Source organism: Notolepis coatsorum (genome assembly GCF_963971535.1).
Source record: "Notolepis coatsorum genome assembly, chromosome: 7".
Taxonomy (NCBI): Eukaryota; Metazoa; Chordata; class Actinopteri; order Aulopiformes; family Paralepididae; genus Notolepis; species Notolepis coatsorum.
The window spans coordinates 29013156-29029309 of NC_140171.1; the positions used below are offsets into that span (position 1 = coordinate 29013156).

At 40.9% G+C, this 16154-nt stretch overlaps 1 protein-coding gene across 1 annotated transcript in view; it reads left to right on the forward strand.

Annotated features, from left to right (window-relative positions):
• The window catches only part of LOC311231600 (uncharacterized protein), a 60079-nt gene that overhangs the window by 12050 nt on the left and 31875 nt on the right, over positions 1–16154 (forward strand). The window contains exons 3-6 of the mRNA XM_084318228.1: positions 913–982; positions 1622–1708; positions 3898–3956; positions 4672–4839. Coding sequence (XP_084174354.1) covers positions 913–982; positions 1622–1708; positions 3898–3956; positions 4672–4839 — 384 coding nt within the window. The remainder of the gene's footprint in view (positions 1–912; positions 983–1621; positions 1709–3897; positions 3957–4671; positions 4840–16154) is intronic.

A 16154-nucleotide genomic window follows, 5' to 3' on the forward strand; every position in this document is an offset into this window, starting at 1 on the left:
GTTGTCAAAGTGGGCAGGGGTGAGGTGGGTTCTAGGAGTAAGGTCAAGCAGTAGTCTGACCAGTTTGTTTTGAGATGTTTGTAATTTTGTTTTTAGCGCCTTTGAGGTGCTTTGGTACCATGAGGTGCAAGCATAGTCATAGTACCCTTGAATGAGTGCTCCTGCCATTGTCTTCAGGGTATTCTTGTTTACCAGTGAGGAGATCCGGTACAAGAATCGAGTTTGTTGGTTGACTTTTTTTATTACATTGAATGCCATTTTGTCACAGGAAAGATTTGCCTCCTTTATGATTACTTGGGGTTGTCTGCAGTAAATAGACCATCTTATTGTGTACCCATTCTTTACCTAGAGCTTCTATCGAACATTCTGATTATTATAAAATGTTTCGATATGTTCCACAGTTATGCTTTGCTTGTTTATACAGTGTGCCCCCCCCCCCCCCCCCCCCAACCACCTCCAATGTAAATTACCCAGTATGGTTGTCAATATCCCAGTGTACCCAACCCCCCCCACCCAACCTCCTCCAATGTACAGTTTCTACGTCAAATGTATATACTCCCTTTTCTTGACTCCTTCTGTATCACAAACAGTACTGTATTTGCAAATCTGGTATGTCATAAATGTATAGATGTAGCAGTACTGACTATCTGTATGTCATGTATGTCATATATGTCCTGATGAATTGAAAATGGGGGACCCTGGTGTAAACAAGACGAAAGTCTTTCTCTGGTCTGCATCCCCTTAACAATTGTGTGTATTGAGCTGTACTGTATTGTACCCATTCTGCAATCTGTTAATAAAGTTTTCAATCAATCAATCAATCAAGCGATAACTACCGCGCCTTTATTTTGAAGGCTAACTCGTTAAACCGGAAGTGTAACCGGCACACTTTGTGATTGGTTCTCTGTGGAGCCGACGCATCCGTCTGGAGAGAATAGCCCCACAGGATAGAATCACCATGGCGTCCAACATGCACATCAAGGTACCGCAATAACACCATTTACCAAGCGTTAACGTGGGAATGCGTTTTATGTCTGAATAACCTTGTGAAATGTTATGAGAAAATATAGTCCATAAATGCTATACAGCGTATTATGTTGTATGCATGCGTGCACTTGTATTAATGTTAGCCCCTAGCATACAGCTAGGCAGTAAGGCAATAGCCTAGTATTCAGCTTGCAAAGTACAGGATTATTCCTATAACGTTTGTTACTTACATATTTACATCATACTACAAACATACTGCATCCAGAGAACACTAACTAACACACGTAGCAATTCAATAATGTGTTTTAGAGCTCTGATCTTCACACACCACGTGTGCACAGCTAACATTGACCATTCATGTCAGAGTATTTGACAGCTGAGCTGCAGAACAATTTTGATACTATTTTTGTAATTAGATGGGCTCAAGACACTTTTACTATCTAACGTTGGGCTTGATTCAAGTAACGTTAGGCTAATACAACTAGTCGGGTTATTTTCACCATAGATTCACAAGCTGTGCCTTGAAAGACCCAGCTTTGCCTTAGTACCCAGGCTAAAAGAAAAGGCTATTTTTGACCTTATTTATCAGGCAGTGCTCTCTAACCAACTCTCACACTCGACTCTTTCTTTCTAGATTGGAATAATTGGAGGTTCAGGCCTTGATGATCCAGATATTTTGGAAGGAAGGACGGAGCGTTATGTTGACACACCTTATGGAAAGGTTAGTTTTATTTTGTGATGTGATGAACAATGTCAATTTGAAAGGTGCTGTAAGTGGTATTTATTTTGTTTCAGCCATCACTGATATAGATTGTCTAGTCAGTAACATGGGTGTCCCTGTCCCTCTGCTCTGCAGTAAACTAAATTAGTTTATTTTTGGCTGGTTTCCCGTTCCCACCTCATCCAAATCAGGAGAAAGAACTCCACACTGCAAAAATATTAAATAAAAACTAGTTTTAAGCAAATGTGTCATTGAAACGAGTAAAATAATCTACCAGTGCAGTAAGCAAATTTGGCTTAAAAATATAAGTTCTCAGATGACTCCTCCATTGTAACATCACAGACGACAATAAGAGCCTTGGTGGAGAGCTTTGTTGGGTGGAGCAACAGCAACCATCTCTAACTCGACATCAGCTAGACCAAGGAGCTGGTGGTGTACTGCCGGAGAGGCAAGATGAGCCCCCCGACTCCCATCATCATCCAAGGGGATGAGGTGGAGATGGTGGAGATATACAAATTCCTTGGAGAACACGGAAGCCTTCTACAGGAAGGGACAGAGCAGACTGTTCTTCCTGAGGAGACTCGGGTCCTTCAATGTGTGCAATAGACAGCTGCAGTCGGTAGTAGTCAGCATCCTCTTCTTTACTGTGGTATACTGGGGGAGCTACATCAATTCAAGGGACACCAACTAACTGAACAAGCTGGTGAGGAAGGCTAGCTCTGTGGTGGGAGTCGAGCTGGTCAAACTAGAGGTGGCGGCTGAGAGGATGAGAAGGAAGCTGGCCGCTATCCTGGAGAACCCCTCCCCCTCTGAGGAGCTAGCCAAGATGAGGAGCATGTTCAGCCACAGACTCGTACCCCCCAAAACACCACAAACCCCTTCGGCCAGTCCTTCGTACCAGTGGCCATCAGGCTCCACAACAGTGGCAGGGACCTAACGGCAGCAGAACCCGAGAACTACTAGGAATGTCTGACCACTAAGTGTGTCTGATTCTTACCACCTGACCTGCACGGTCTATAACATATAACGTATATCATGCGAGTTACTGTCCCCGAAGCCTGTTTTTGGGATTCGAACTTCGTCAGGGTTTTACGAACGAACGTTCGAACCTTCGTTTTTAATTTAAAAAATATATATACCGGTATACCGGTATATATATATTTTTTTACATATCCTCAAACTAAATCCTCAATTTGAATGAAGTGATTAAATGAGTCTTTTTTATTAAATCAACTTTCTTTAATGAATATAACGTTTTTAATACTATATTAGTGTAGCCTAATCTTTATCTGCAACTGTGAAGAAAAACCACATTGGTTCAAACAGAATGAATAGACACATAAAAGAAACATAATAATTTTTTTTTATTAAAAATTCGATTTTGATTTAGAATTTGAATGTTAACATAACGTTCGAACATTCGGGCTCAGCCTTACCGGAGTTAGGCTACCTTATGTATACTGCACCTGTGTATACTGTTTACTTTACTTACTCATATTAATCGTATTTATTGTGACATAATATAACTGATGGGGCATACAGACCCTCATATGCACCTTTTGATTACACTGTTTACTTACTCATATTCTTATATTCAGAGTTAATTATATTGTTTACACTGCTTATTTTATTGCCTATATTTACTATTGCCATGCCCATACCTCTACCGCCCCTCCCTCATGCTGCTATGATGCCTGAATTTCTCCACAGGGATCAATAAAGGAATATCTTATCTTATCTTTATATCTATTCTAGGGTTCTCTCTCCCGATTGGATAAAGTGGGAAAGGATACCAGAACATTTATTCTCTGTGTACTGCAGAGCGGAGAGACTGGGAGACCCATGTTACTGACCAGACATATATCAGTGATGGCTGTTGGAATGTAGAGTTATGTTCATTGACAGTTATTATGACTTGTTTAAAGAAGAAGTGTACGGCCCATGGGGACATTAACGTGTGTTGTCGGGCCTTACAAATAAATTTGATTTGATTTGATTATGTAACACTTATTTTAACAAAGAAATACCACTTTCTAATGTCCTCCTGGTGACACTAAAGTGTTAAGAGTGATGCATATGATAGGTTGTTATCCAACCAAGAACTGCACCAGTGTGTTTGCCACTAAATCCATTTCAAATAGTGGTGTCCTTTGATTTATTTATGCCGTATTTTGTTCCTTTCCAAACAGCCTTCTGATGCTCTGATAGTGGGGAAGATCAAAAATGTTGAATGTGTGCTCCTTGCCAGGTGAGAAAGCATCCCTTATGCCAATGGTTTTCAACCATAAGTGTGCCATGGAATTTTAGACCAATAAATTTTTCACAAGGCTTCATAACATTTCTAAATGATGTAATTTCCATTCAAGATGCATATTTGTGTCGGCACTCACTTATTCACAACTAGTGGGAAATATATTTATATACCTCCATATATGAATGAACATGCTACTTGTTTAATCCAGATAAGAGATGAATACAAATACTGTTCAATACTTGTTCATCAGAGGCATATTACTTCCACATAGAAGTGCTTTTTGTGCTGTTCTTGGCATTGCTTGCTTCTCTATGTATTACTGTGACCATAAGCTGGTGTGCCTTGAGATTCTGGTTTGTCTTTTGGTGCGCCTTGAGATTCTGGTTTGTCTTTTGGTGCGCCTTGACTTTTGAGATTCTGGTTTGACTTTTGTTGTCCCTTGAGATTCTGGTTTGACTCTTGGTGTGCCTCGGCCTCTGGCCCTAAAAGGTTGGGTACCACTGCTTCATGCTGCTGTTGAAATCTTATGCATCAACACCATCTAGTGGCAGCATCTTGTACCTGTCAAATCTTTAATGTTACAAGACAAAATATTTCTCTTGTTTCCCCCACTGAAACTGGTTCTACTAAATGATATATACAAAAAGAATCTGGAGAATTTAAAAGCTGATTTCATGTCATGAGCTTACCTCTTCGAATCCACCCTTAGGCATGGAAGACAGCATACTATAATGCCAAGCAACGTGAACTACCAGGCCAACATCTGGGCACTGAGAGAGGAGGGCTGCACACACGTACTGGTCACCACAGCCTGCGGCTCTCTCAGGGAGGGCATCAACCCGGGAGACATTGTTATCATCGATCAGTTCATTGACAGGTGAGTGGCATTAAGTCCTGCTCATTATAAGGTAGGGCTGGGCAATATGGAAAAAAATCATATCGCGATAACGATAATGATAATGTTATCATATTTCTCGATATCGATAATTATCGAATTGTTATAAGTATAATTTTTTTTTTTTTTTTTTTTTTTTAAAACAACATATGTACCGGTATGTTTATTTTGCAGCAATTCTTTGTCATTGCCGCCATGTTTAGTGTTACATCCCCTCACATTCCAGTTCTCAGGCTGCAGTTGGTTTAAAAGCGAAAGTAAACCGGCTTCTCTGCTGGCTGTGGCTCCAGGGGAGTTGAACAGTTGTGGCTCTGCTAGTTTATTTTCGATCTTTTGGCGCTTTTTTGGTGGACAAACCACTGCACATGTGCACCGTGACTCGTGACTGGAGTCTAGTTCTGCTAGCACACATAGCCTACTGTGTACAGACGGTTTCAAACTGTATTTTAAATTAGAAAGCAAACCAAATAAATGGAGAAAAAAAAATCTCAATTTGGTCAGTATTGTCATTTGGACAAGCAAAGCCATTACTTTAAGTTGCAGGCAAGAAAGACAAGTCTGTCCACTGTCTCTGGTTTTAAAACTGCCATGTTGCAGGTCACACAAAAAAAAAATATATATATATATATATTAAAAAAAAAACGATTTTAGATTTTTTTTTAAATTTTGATATTCGATATCGATTATTAAAATATATCGCGATATTTATCGTTATATCGCCCAGCCCTATCATAAGGTCCACTGGTGTCCTTCAGCCGAAAGTTCCAGAAGGAAAATATTCTCAAAAGGGATTATTTTGGGAATACGGTAGCTGAATTTTAGGACCACCAGCCTAGTGGACAAGGACGTTTTCATTAATGGCAAAGCTCTATTCTTAATTTGTACAAGTACACGACTGTCATATACGTGTTAAGTGCAAACCCAAATGATGCGCTTGTTCATTAGGTCCTACACCTCAGAGCTAGCCATCTCACCCTCTGCTTTGAGTGGTGAGTGAGAGCTGCACTGTTGGCCTAAAAGGAATGTACACCCCGACATGTTGACATAAGAGAGGCATACTTGGGAGATGAGGTTGTGTACTAGGGGTAGATCATTATTATGTTGGGCAGATTTAGGCTGAAATCTTTCTTTTTATATAAATAAATTGGCATCAGTCTGATTTCGGCCAATATTACCCTGCTGCTATTATGTTTGTTCAGTCTTTCATGGACTCTACCATAAACTTTAATGATGAGGCCAAATTAACCCTTTTTGCTTAATGTACTATAATATTATGTACATATTTACAAAATTAGAGCATTTCATCCATAGCCTGCATGCGTTGTGATTAGCCAATGAAAACTCTATATAATAAGTAGGCTTTCTCATCACATCACTTGTTTTTAACTTGCTACATTTATTTAACCACTAGTGTTTGCATCACAATGCCTGTAGTCATCTTAACAGGACTGATATTGTTAGGTTAAATAATACTTTTGTTTTCATTTAAAGTTTATTGGTGTCAAGTAGCCTATACTTCTTTCCATCCAAAGTTACCGCTAGGTTTTCTTTTTGAACAAATGTTTTTTATTTTCCCTTTTTTAACATAAAACTAGACAAACAATACAGTAACAGTAAAAATCAATGCTAAATCACAGGACAATGACAGAAATAATAATAACAATAATGACAGTCTAGTAATTAAATCAAAATAAATTTAGATTAAAAGACATACAAATAATAAATACAATACAATACAATGCTCTTGCTCGCTCTTCCTCACTCTTTCCTTCCCCTTCCCTCCCCCTCCACCCCCCCCCCCCTCAGGACCCCTTCTTGGACTATACATCCACTATTCCATTTAACATCAGAAATTACAAGTTCATATGCTTCCCTTTATCTTCTCCACCACAGCTAACCAGATTGCTATGCTGGCTTCATTAACACCTAAAATTCGTGCAGTAGATATCTCTAGATAAATCACATCGAGATAGGTAAGAAGTTAGAACCCACACCTTCCGGCACATTTTATCCGGTTGAATCCAGCGTGACGCTATCAACTTTTTGGCAGCTGTAAGACCGGACAAAATTAGTCTTTTTACATGTACAGAGGTTGATAACTGAGAAACATCATTCAACAACAATACAGAAGGCAGTATAGGTATGGTCAGAGATAAAAATTCTGATAATTGAGTGGTTACTTTTTCCCAGAATATCTTAACAGGAGGGCATTCCCAATACATATGCATAAATGTACCAAGAGCACCGTTTAAACATAAGGAGCATCTTGTCTGTTACCGCTAGGTTTGGGTAATTCCCAGTGGCTTGTGTTGCAGACTATAGCCAGGTAGCACGTTAACCTCTTATTAGGCTTGGACGGTATTACGGTATACCAGGGTATTTCGAAATCCCGTCGGTATGATTTTCAATACCGTGACGTCACAGACTGTGCGGCAAATCACAGATGCGTTTCTTTCTATTACACTGACACAGAGTTTTAACAGGGACGGCATTGGTTGTAGTGCACAGCACGCGCCAGCAGAGGGCAGGGCAGTCTGTCTTTCCCTCTCTGTCAGAGCTCAGCAGAGCTGAGCAGGAGACGCAATGCGCGTGTTCCTGTGGGTCTTCCATCTCGCATGTGTGTTAAAGGAAAACTCCGACATTTTGGGAAATTTGCTTATTTGCCATCTACCCTGGAGTTAGACAAGAAGATACATACCTTTTTTCTTCTCTGGGCATGCAGTAGGAGTAGGAAGACGTGCACCGTTAGCCTAGCTTAGCGTCTGTCACTGGAAGTAGGTTCCTCCATTAGCCTAGTTCCCAACGTCTTTCTACTCCTACTGCATGCACAAAATTACAAAATATGCACACCCGAGCCACTAGGGGTCGCCAAAGTGACGGTTGCAAAAAGTCCGAAAAACGTCTCGCCGGCGGGCTGTCGCAGCTTAAGGAAGCAGGGCCAGACTATAGCCAGGTAGCACAATAAGAGGGCCAGACTATAGCCAGGTAGCACATTAACACTTTGAGTGCCACGGAGCGAGAAATCTAGTTTTTAATAGTTTTTTTTATTTTTTATTATTAGCGATTTTAGCTATTCATATTTCATCAATCTAGCCTCCCGTTACCACTGGAACTCTCTCTGAGCTCCATTGGGAAAATACCGCCCCCTATAGTCTCTCCCTGTGGTACTGCACCCCATTGGATTAGACTGAATGAAAAGCATGGGGGGGGGGAATCCTGCTTCCTCATTTTACTTCTCAGACAAGTCACCCGAGACGGTCGGATTCATTCTCGACCATCAGAACAGCGTGGAATCGGTGTTTCGACCACCCAGCGTTGGATCAATAAACGCGGTCGATATTTGGAATGGCGATCAGGAATTGGAATAATCTTTTTGGAGAACATCTGATCTGAGGTAAGGAATCTATTTTACCAATCTTAGGATAATCAGATATTTTTTCACAGATATCAACGTGGGCCCTATGTGTGTGTGTGTGTGTGCGATCAGGAAATAAGATATTTGATTTTTCAGCCCGCTTATATAGCGTAAGTACACATATACTATCGATAATCTACAGTTTATTTGAAAACGATTCATAAATAGGCCGAAAGATGACACTGTGTTTTGTGTATTACAGTAAAGGGCGTTTATCACAGAATCTTCTGAAATCTTCTGGAAGTTTCAAGAAACAAGCGTTTTTCAAAATGGTATCAAACGGAAATGAACCGATTATTTAAAAAAAAAAAAGAAAAAAAATCTGTTTCGACAATGTTGACTGCAAACAAGTCATTGATAAGCGACGGCCATATTAGACACATAGCCATAATTTAAGATATAGTAAATGCGTTCACAAATGTGAGTGCTCTATCATTGAAGTGGGTGGTGGCATACGCTTGCTTTTAAACCACGGGACCTGTGGCATCCAAAGTGTTAAGCAGGGTCATCTGCTGATGGCCCTTCGGTGCCAGTGCTTTATCCAATGTAGGATAGGCGAGTGCTTATTTGCGAGTGCTTAAAACATATCAAATATAATAGCAATAGAACAGATAATTTTTTCATACATACATTTCCATTTTATACCGTGATTAATATCAATATATTTCTAGAGTGTTCTGTCTCATCTCAATAAACTCCAGCAAATCGAGCTTAAATGTATTTCCTTCGAAATCGTGCCATTTGTCGCTTGATTTATGAATAGTTTTCAAATAAACGCTAGATTATTGATATTATGTGTCCTTATGCACGAAGAGAAGCGGGGTCTGAAAAATCGCTTCTCCGTACTTTGGTCGGCGCGAACCTCACACACACACACGTGCGCTCCGATGGCGGTGAAACTAGGGATGTTCGATATTGGCTTTTTTACCGATACCGATATACCGATATTGTCCAACTCTTAATTTCCGATACCGATTATTATGCAGGGTTTCCCCCCCAAAAAACGGAATAATTTCAGGTAATTAACATTACATATCTCTTGTCGTGGAATTAACACAACATTATGCATACTTTTGACAATAAATAAAATCAGAATTTGTTCTTACTTGCTTGCCTGGGTAAATAAAGGTTAAATAATATTTTTATTTTATTATTATTTTTGAAAACCGATACAGATAATTTCCGATATCACATTTTAATGCCAATATCGGCCGATAATATCGGACATCCCTATTCGTAACATAAAGTCCTTACCTCACATCTGATGTAGGGCTGGGCGATATGGCCAAAAATTATATCGTGATATATTTTGGCTATATCGCGATACACGATATATATCGCGATATTTTTACATTTCCTCTAAATCACTTAAAAATGCTTGATTTAACCCTTTGATGCATACAGTCACGCCAATATGGTGATTATAATAAGTCCCTGCAACATATGTTTGCATTATTAAACCATGAAGATGCTTTAAAAAATAATTTAATGAAAATGTACTAAGAGTAGTCTACTGACACACTAATAAAAAAAATTATTTACATCTAAGACAATTTATATAAAAACTCTTGGGTGCCTAAGACTTTTACACAGTACTGTGTTTTCTATCCACTTTAGCCAAACACACACATATATATATGTATATGTGAGAAAATAATAATCACACACAAAGGTATAATGGCTTATAGCAGACTTAATGATTTTAGAATATTTCAGATAATGAAATTAAATGTTTATATCATCAACTATCCAGTTAGTATTTATACTGTCTGCAACGTTTGGCTACTTTATATCATTGAATGTAGAGAGAGAGAGAGAGAGAGAGAGAGAGAGGGGGCGAGAATGAACAAGAGAGCCAGCCCCCCCCCTCTGGGTTTGTTCTAGGTTCGCATTTTGATCGTCTAAGCTGCCGTAGGTGATAACGTCACACTCTAATGTAAACAGGAAGAGATGGAGATGGAACTTGAATGATATACAGAAACGAATAACTAATAAATATGAAGTTATGTTTAAACTGCTGTTGTCAAGCGTTGTCAATATAACCCACCCCATTTCCTCACGAATGGAACTAGTCTTGTGGAGTCCGCTTTGACCGTTTACCAGGGTTACCAGCTATCGCTAGTTAGCTTAGCATAATCCTAATGGATACCTTGGTTAGCAGCTACCGTTAGCTCATTGCTCGTGTCAATTAAATTACATGTTATTAAAGGTCCGCGCTGGTCTGTCTAATGAAATTACAACCGCAACATTATATTGCGCTGTACAGCCCTGACTACACTAACGTTAGCCTATAGCTCCGCCGTCCCTTCTCGAGGAAAGCACTGCGAGTGTCTCTCGGCCGCGGGCGGCGCCATATAAACTAAATACTCGATGTTCGCGATATAGTACAGTACTACATCTCGGGTAGAACAATCCGCGATACATCGAGTATACTCGATATATCGCCCACCCCTAATCTGATGTCCTGCAAAAAGATTAATCCAATTCCTGATCGCCATTGCAAATATTGATCGTGTTTATTGATCTAACGTTATATATCCAAAACACATAATCCACGCTGCTCTGAGTGTCCCCAGTCCATCTGTTATAAAGATACTGCATGCCCGAGAAGGAAAACCTGGACCGGACTTCTTAGATTGATGCACAGCCCCAGCCAGAGGGATTCCAATGATGTGCAATACCATCCGGGAGACGATAGGCGGCGGTATTTGCCCTTTGCGAGCTCAGACCCATTCCCAATGATAACGTCAGGCTGGATGGATGAAAAATTAATGGATATCGCTAATAAAAGAAATAACGATTAAATAACGAGAACTCGTCATTGGCACTCAGCGCATGGCGAGTTAGGACGAGAAATCTTGTCGTTGGCACTCAAAGTGTTAAGCAGGGTCGAGCTCACCTATGGGTTTTCCATTTGCAGGCTTGTTAAAGTCGAGTATGGCATTCTGTTCTGTCCAGATTAGATATCCCAAATCAGTTTTCAGGTCTACATTTAAAGGGCAATTGAATGCCGTTGTATAAAGCAATAACATGTTGTACTGTGGTTATTAGAATAGGTGCACTTAATTAGAACTTTACTTTAAGAACATTATTTTAGCAAATACCTTCTCATTTAACCTGGAAAGAGTGTATCCATTGTATGGAGTTAATGTTATATTGAAATTATTTTATTGGGAAAACCACTTGAGATACAGTATCTCGTTTTCGAGAGGGTCCCACATTTTGTGCAATGTAACACATGACACACAACAACAACAAAAATTAAATAAATACAGGACATACAAAAACACAACAGAACAAGTAAACATTGTAAGAGGATATGTCTCATTATAAGAGGATATGTCTCAATCTCCATCAAATCAAATCAAATCAAATTTATTTATAGGGCCCGACAACACACGTTAATGTCCCCATGGGCCGTACAGGTCTTCTTTAAACAAGTCAAGAAGACAACATAACAATAAGTCAAGAACAGAACAAGAACACCATAGGGTCCAAACATTTTTTAGATGAATGCAAATAAATGAAAGAATGCAAGCACTCCCAGACATACCCCACGCGAAGGTAAGGAAAAACTCACTAAAACCTAACAATAGGGAAAAAAGCTCCACAGGCAATGTGGAGGAGAGAAACCTTAGAAGGGCCGTTCAAGGGGGGATCTCCCTTCTTAGATGTCGGTGATAGTAGTGTTGCAGATGGACAGTTGGTAAGCATGCACTCATGTGTGTGGTGAAACACAGATGAGTGCATGCAATAGCAACTGTACATTTTGAAAAATTAAAGATAGAGCTAATAGCGATAGCAACTGAACATTTTGAAAGATTAAAGATAGAGTTGATAGCGGATCTATTTGAGGCACAGGGGCGGCGCAAGAGGGTCACGTCCTCCCCGTCTTAGTCACGGGACATTCAACACTCCGGTCGTTGCTCAGGGACAGCCGGAGACAGGGGGAAGGGGGGTGGCGCAGAGAGGGTCGCGAACTCCCCGACATCATCGCGGGACATCCGGCACTCCGGTCACCACTACGAGACCTCCGAAGACAGGGGGGCACGCAGAGGGGGTCGCAATCTCCCGGCCTTCGTCACGGGACGTCCAACACTCCGGTCAACAATTACTCAGCAAGAACACAGTGAAGTCAGCTCAGGTTTTTGAGAGGCCCACTCCCTGGCATGTTAATGTTAATACAATGAAACCATAATGACATATGCGGTACATACCAATAAAACCTGGGCTGGGCTTGTAGGCTGTCGGGGGTGTACTATATTCCCTTGGAAGTTTCAGAAGTCGGGGCATTTGTTCATGAAGACAAAATGGGTATTAGCTAGGGATGTCCGATATTATCTGCCTATTTCTTACATTTATTTAACCTTTATTTACCCAAGCAAGTAAGAACAAATTATTTTATTTATTGTCAAAAGTATGCATAATGTTGTTAATTCCACAACAAGAGATATGTAATGTTAATTATCTGAAATTATTACGTTTTTTGGGGGGGGGGGGGACCCTGCATATATCGTTATCGGTTGATATCGGTATCGGAAATTAAGAGTTGGACTATATCGGTAAAAAAGCCAATATCGAACATCCCTATATTAGCCCATAATGAGTGTAAGGCACAGCAGATGAATTTCCGAAATAATTGTATTTTTATTATGTTATAGCCATTAAACAGGGAGACATAACTGCATACAAGCCAATAAAAGCAAAGTATACAAAACATGTATAGAGTAAGCAAAATAGCTAGCACAGTAAGGCACACATGAAGCAGACAATTATACATGACAAAACATAAGCAATTAGCAGACAAGACACAGTTGTAGACAGCAAGGCATTATCAGACAAGACACAATTTGTCATTAAACAATTGGAACCCATGCAGTCCAGCCATACAGACAGGGGGATTAGGGACATTATCCTAACATAATCCATGCAGTCCAGCCATACAGACAGGGAGTAGGGACATCATCCTAACATAATCCATGCAGTCCAGCCATACAGACAGGGATTAGGGACATCATCCTAACAAACTGTGATAGACAAGCCAGATGGACGAGGACCAACAAAGCAGACGTGTAGAGGCATCTCTTCATGCCTCTTCCCACGCATCTCATTCAGACATCTTCTCACGCATCTCACTGACGAGATGCTATGATGTCTAGAGAGAGTCCAGATAAGAACCAAAGTGACACAATTTGCCTTTTTTTCCTTTTTTACATTTGTCATAAACTGGCCTGTTGAGTTTTTCAAATATTTGTCACAGGCACATATACTGTTGTATTACGTTTCCCATAGTTTCCCTACGGGCGTGACATTCACAAGTGTTGTCATAAATTATAATGACACTCCACCTCGGGCAGTAGCTGCTTACACGAGTAAACCGACAGACACTGGATCCCGACAAAGCATTTTACTAAAATATTTTGTACACAATAGCTCTCATTCCTGCCTTCCTTCCTCTCCACTTAGTGTATTATTTACTATGACTCGTGAGAATCGTCAGTCTTCCGCTCTCTGCGGTGTTGTCTATTTCCAGTTACCCAGGCTAACTCTGGGTTTCAGTTTTCAGTGGCTGTAGCCCGGACCAGTGTTACTACATGTCACTGTCCGTCGTCAACATCGCCATCAGCCTCAACCATTTTCTCAACAATTGCTTTATTTCTGCGATATCGTGTTTGTTTACATTTTGTCCATATTCAATAAACATTACAGAATGTACCTAAACATGTGTGTCAACATTAGTTAAAGCTCATTGTGTCATTAAAAGCCCTCTTCATGCTGAAGTTCTTGCAGCACACTATTTTTCCAAGTGTAAAATTTGTCTCAACGCCACCCTTGGCTCTGTTGTGATTGACGGCTCGGAGGTCAGGACCAAAGTATAATGGAGGTCAACGATTGGCTGAAACTGAAAGTTACACTTCAGACATGTGTGAATTTGTAAACGGGGAAAAGGAAGTTGGTCTTGCGCTCTGCGGGGAAGAAGATATAAATAATATAATATGCATTGTGTGGTTCAAGTCTGTAGTGGCATACCCCACACTACTCTAACCGTGGCCTCAGAATTCACGCCACACACCCACTCCGCACGTAAACTATAAAATAGCGGCGTGCAAGCTAATTATCCTAGCCAGCCTTGTTTCCAATGTACTAACTATCACCCTAAAATACTACATTCCGCCCCAATACATTGTAACGACGTCCACCGCATACCCCACACTACTCTAACCGTGGCCTCAGAATTCACGCCATACACCCACTCCGCACTTAAACTATAAAATAGCTGCGTGCAAGCTAATGATCCTAGCCAGCCTTGTTTACTACTAGAGTCCTACCTCTCTACCCAGAGGTGCACCGCGGGTCTCCTTCGCTGTCGGCCATCTCCTGCGACCACGTTTCATGTTTATTTCGAGGAAATAATTTAATTTATCGCAATAGTTATCGTTATCGTTTTATCGCCCAGCCCTAGGCTGAGATCTACTAAAGTATACAGTGTATACACAACATTTGTTTAAGATGGAGTCGATCTCTGCTAATGCTGAGAAGTAAAAATTGTACTGGTACGGTCCTTTTTAAGTAAAGTCACGTTGAATATTTGTTCTCATGACGATGTCCTTGTTTCCCTCATGACTTGATGATTGTAATACTAAGAAAGTTCCTCTCTAGGCTGTAGTGACTAGTTGTGCAGTTGTATTCCCAATACTATTGATTTAGTTGAAGCTGCATATTGCAGTTTGGGGGGAGAAATTAACATATTTATTTGTATTAGGCTATATTTGATAATTATATAAACACAAAATAATTTTTACCCACTGTGAACCAAACATATAAAACATAATAACTAAGCCTGTCAATCGATTAAAATATTTAATCTGATTAATCGCATGATTGTCCATAGTTAACTCGCGATTAATCGCATATTTTTTATCTGTTCTAACACAAAAGGATGACCCTCATGCATTGCACATTTGCATCAAATTCAAAACAATGATGCACAAAAAAACTTAAAAGAAAATAATAATTTAAAACGATGAATAAAGTGTGCATGAAATAATAGGGGAAAGAAAACGTTAGGAGCCCGGTGTCCCCCAGGGCTCTGTGCTGGGTCCCCTACTATTCACCATTTACATGCTCCCCTTTCGGTCAGATTATACGTCACCACGGACTCGACTTCCACTGTTATGCTGATGATACTCAGCTCTACATCAGCACCTCACCATCCTCCCAGCTCCCCCCACAGTCTGTAGTCAACTGCCTCCACGCTATAAAAACCTGGATGGCAACCAAATTACTTAAACTCAACAGCAAAAAGACAGAGCTCATGGTTGTGGCCCCCAAGGCACTGCTCGGGAAGGTTGGAGATCTCCTCCTCCACGTTGACGGCTGTTCCATCTCCCCGTCTCTCGAAGTCCGTAACCTGGGCGTCACCCTTGACTCCACACTTTCATTTCACTCCCACATCAAATCTGTCACCAAGTCTGCCTTCTACCACCTCAGGAACATCTCCCGTCTCCGACCCTCACTCTCAGACTCTGTGGCGGAGACCCTGATCCACTCATTTGTCACCTCCCGGTTGGACTATTGTAATGGAGTCCTGTTCGGGGTACCCAGCAAAGCCCTGGACAGGCTCCAGTATGTCCAGAACTCAGCTGCCAGGGTTCTCACTCACACCAAGCCCTGGCAGCACATCACCCCCACCCTCATCCATCTCCACTGGCTTCCAGTCAGGTTCCGCATCACCTTCAAACTCCTGCTCCTCACCTACAAATCCCTCCATGCCCTCGCCCCCCGGTACCTGTCTGATCTCCTCCACCAGTACACTCCATCCCGGAACCTACGATCCTCTGATCTAGGTCTCCTCTCCATCCCTCGCACCAGGTTACGGACT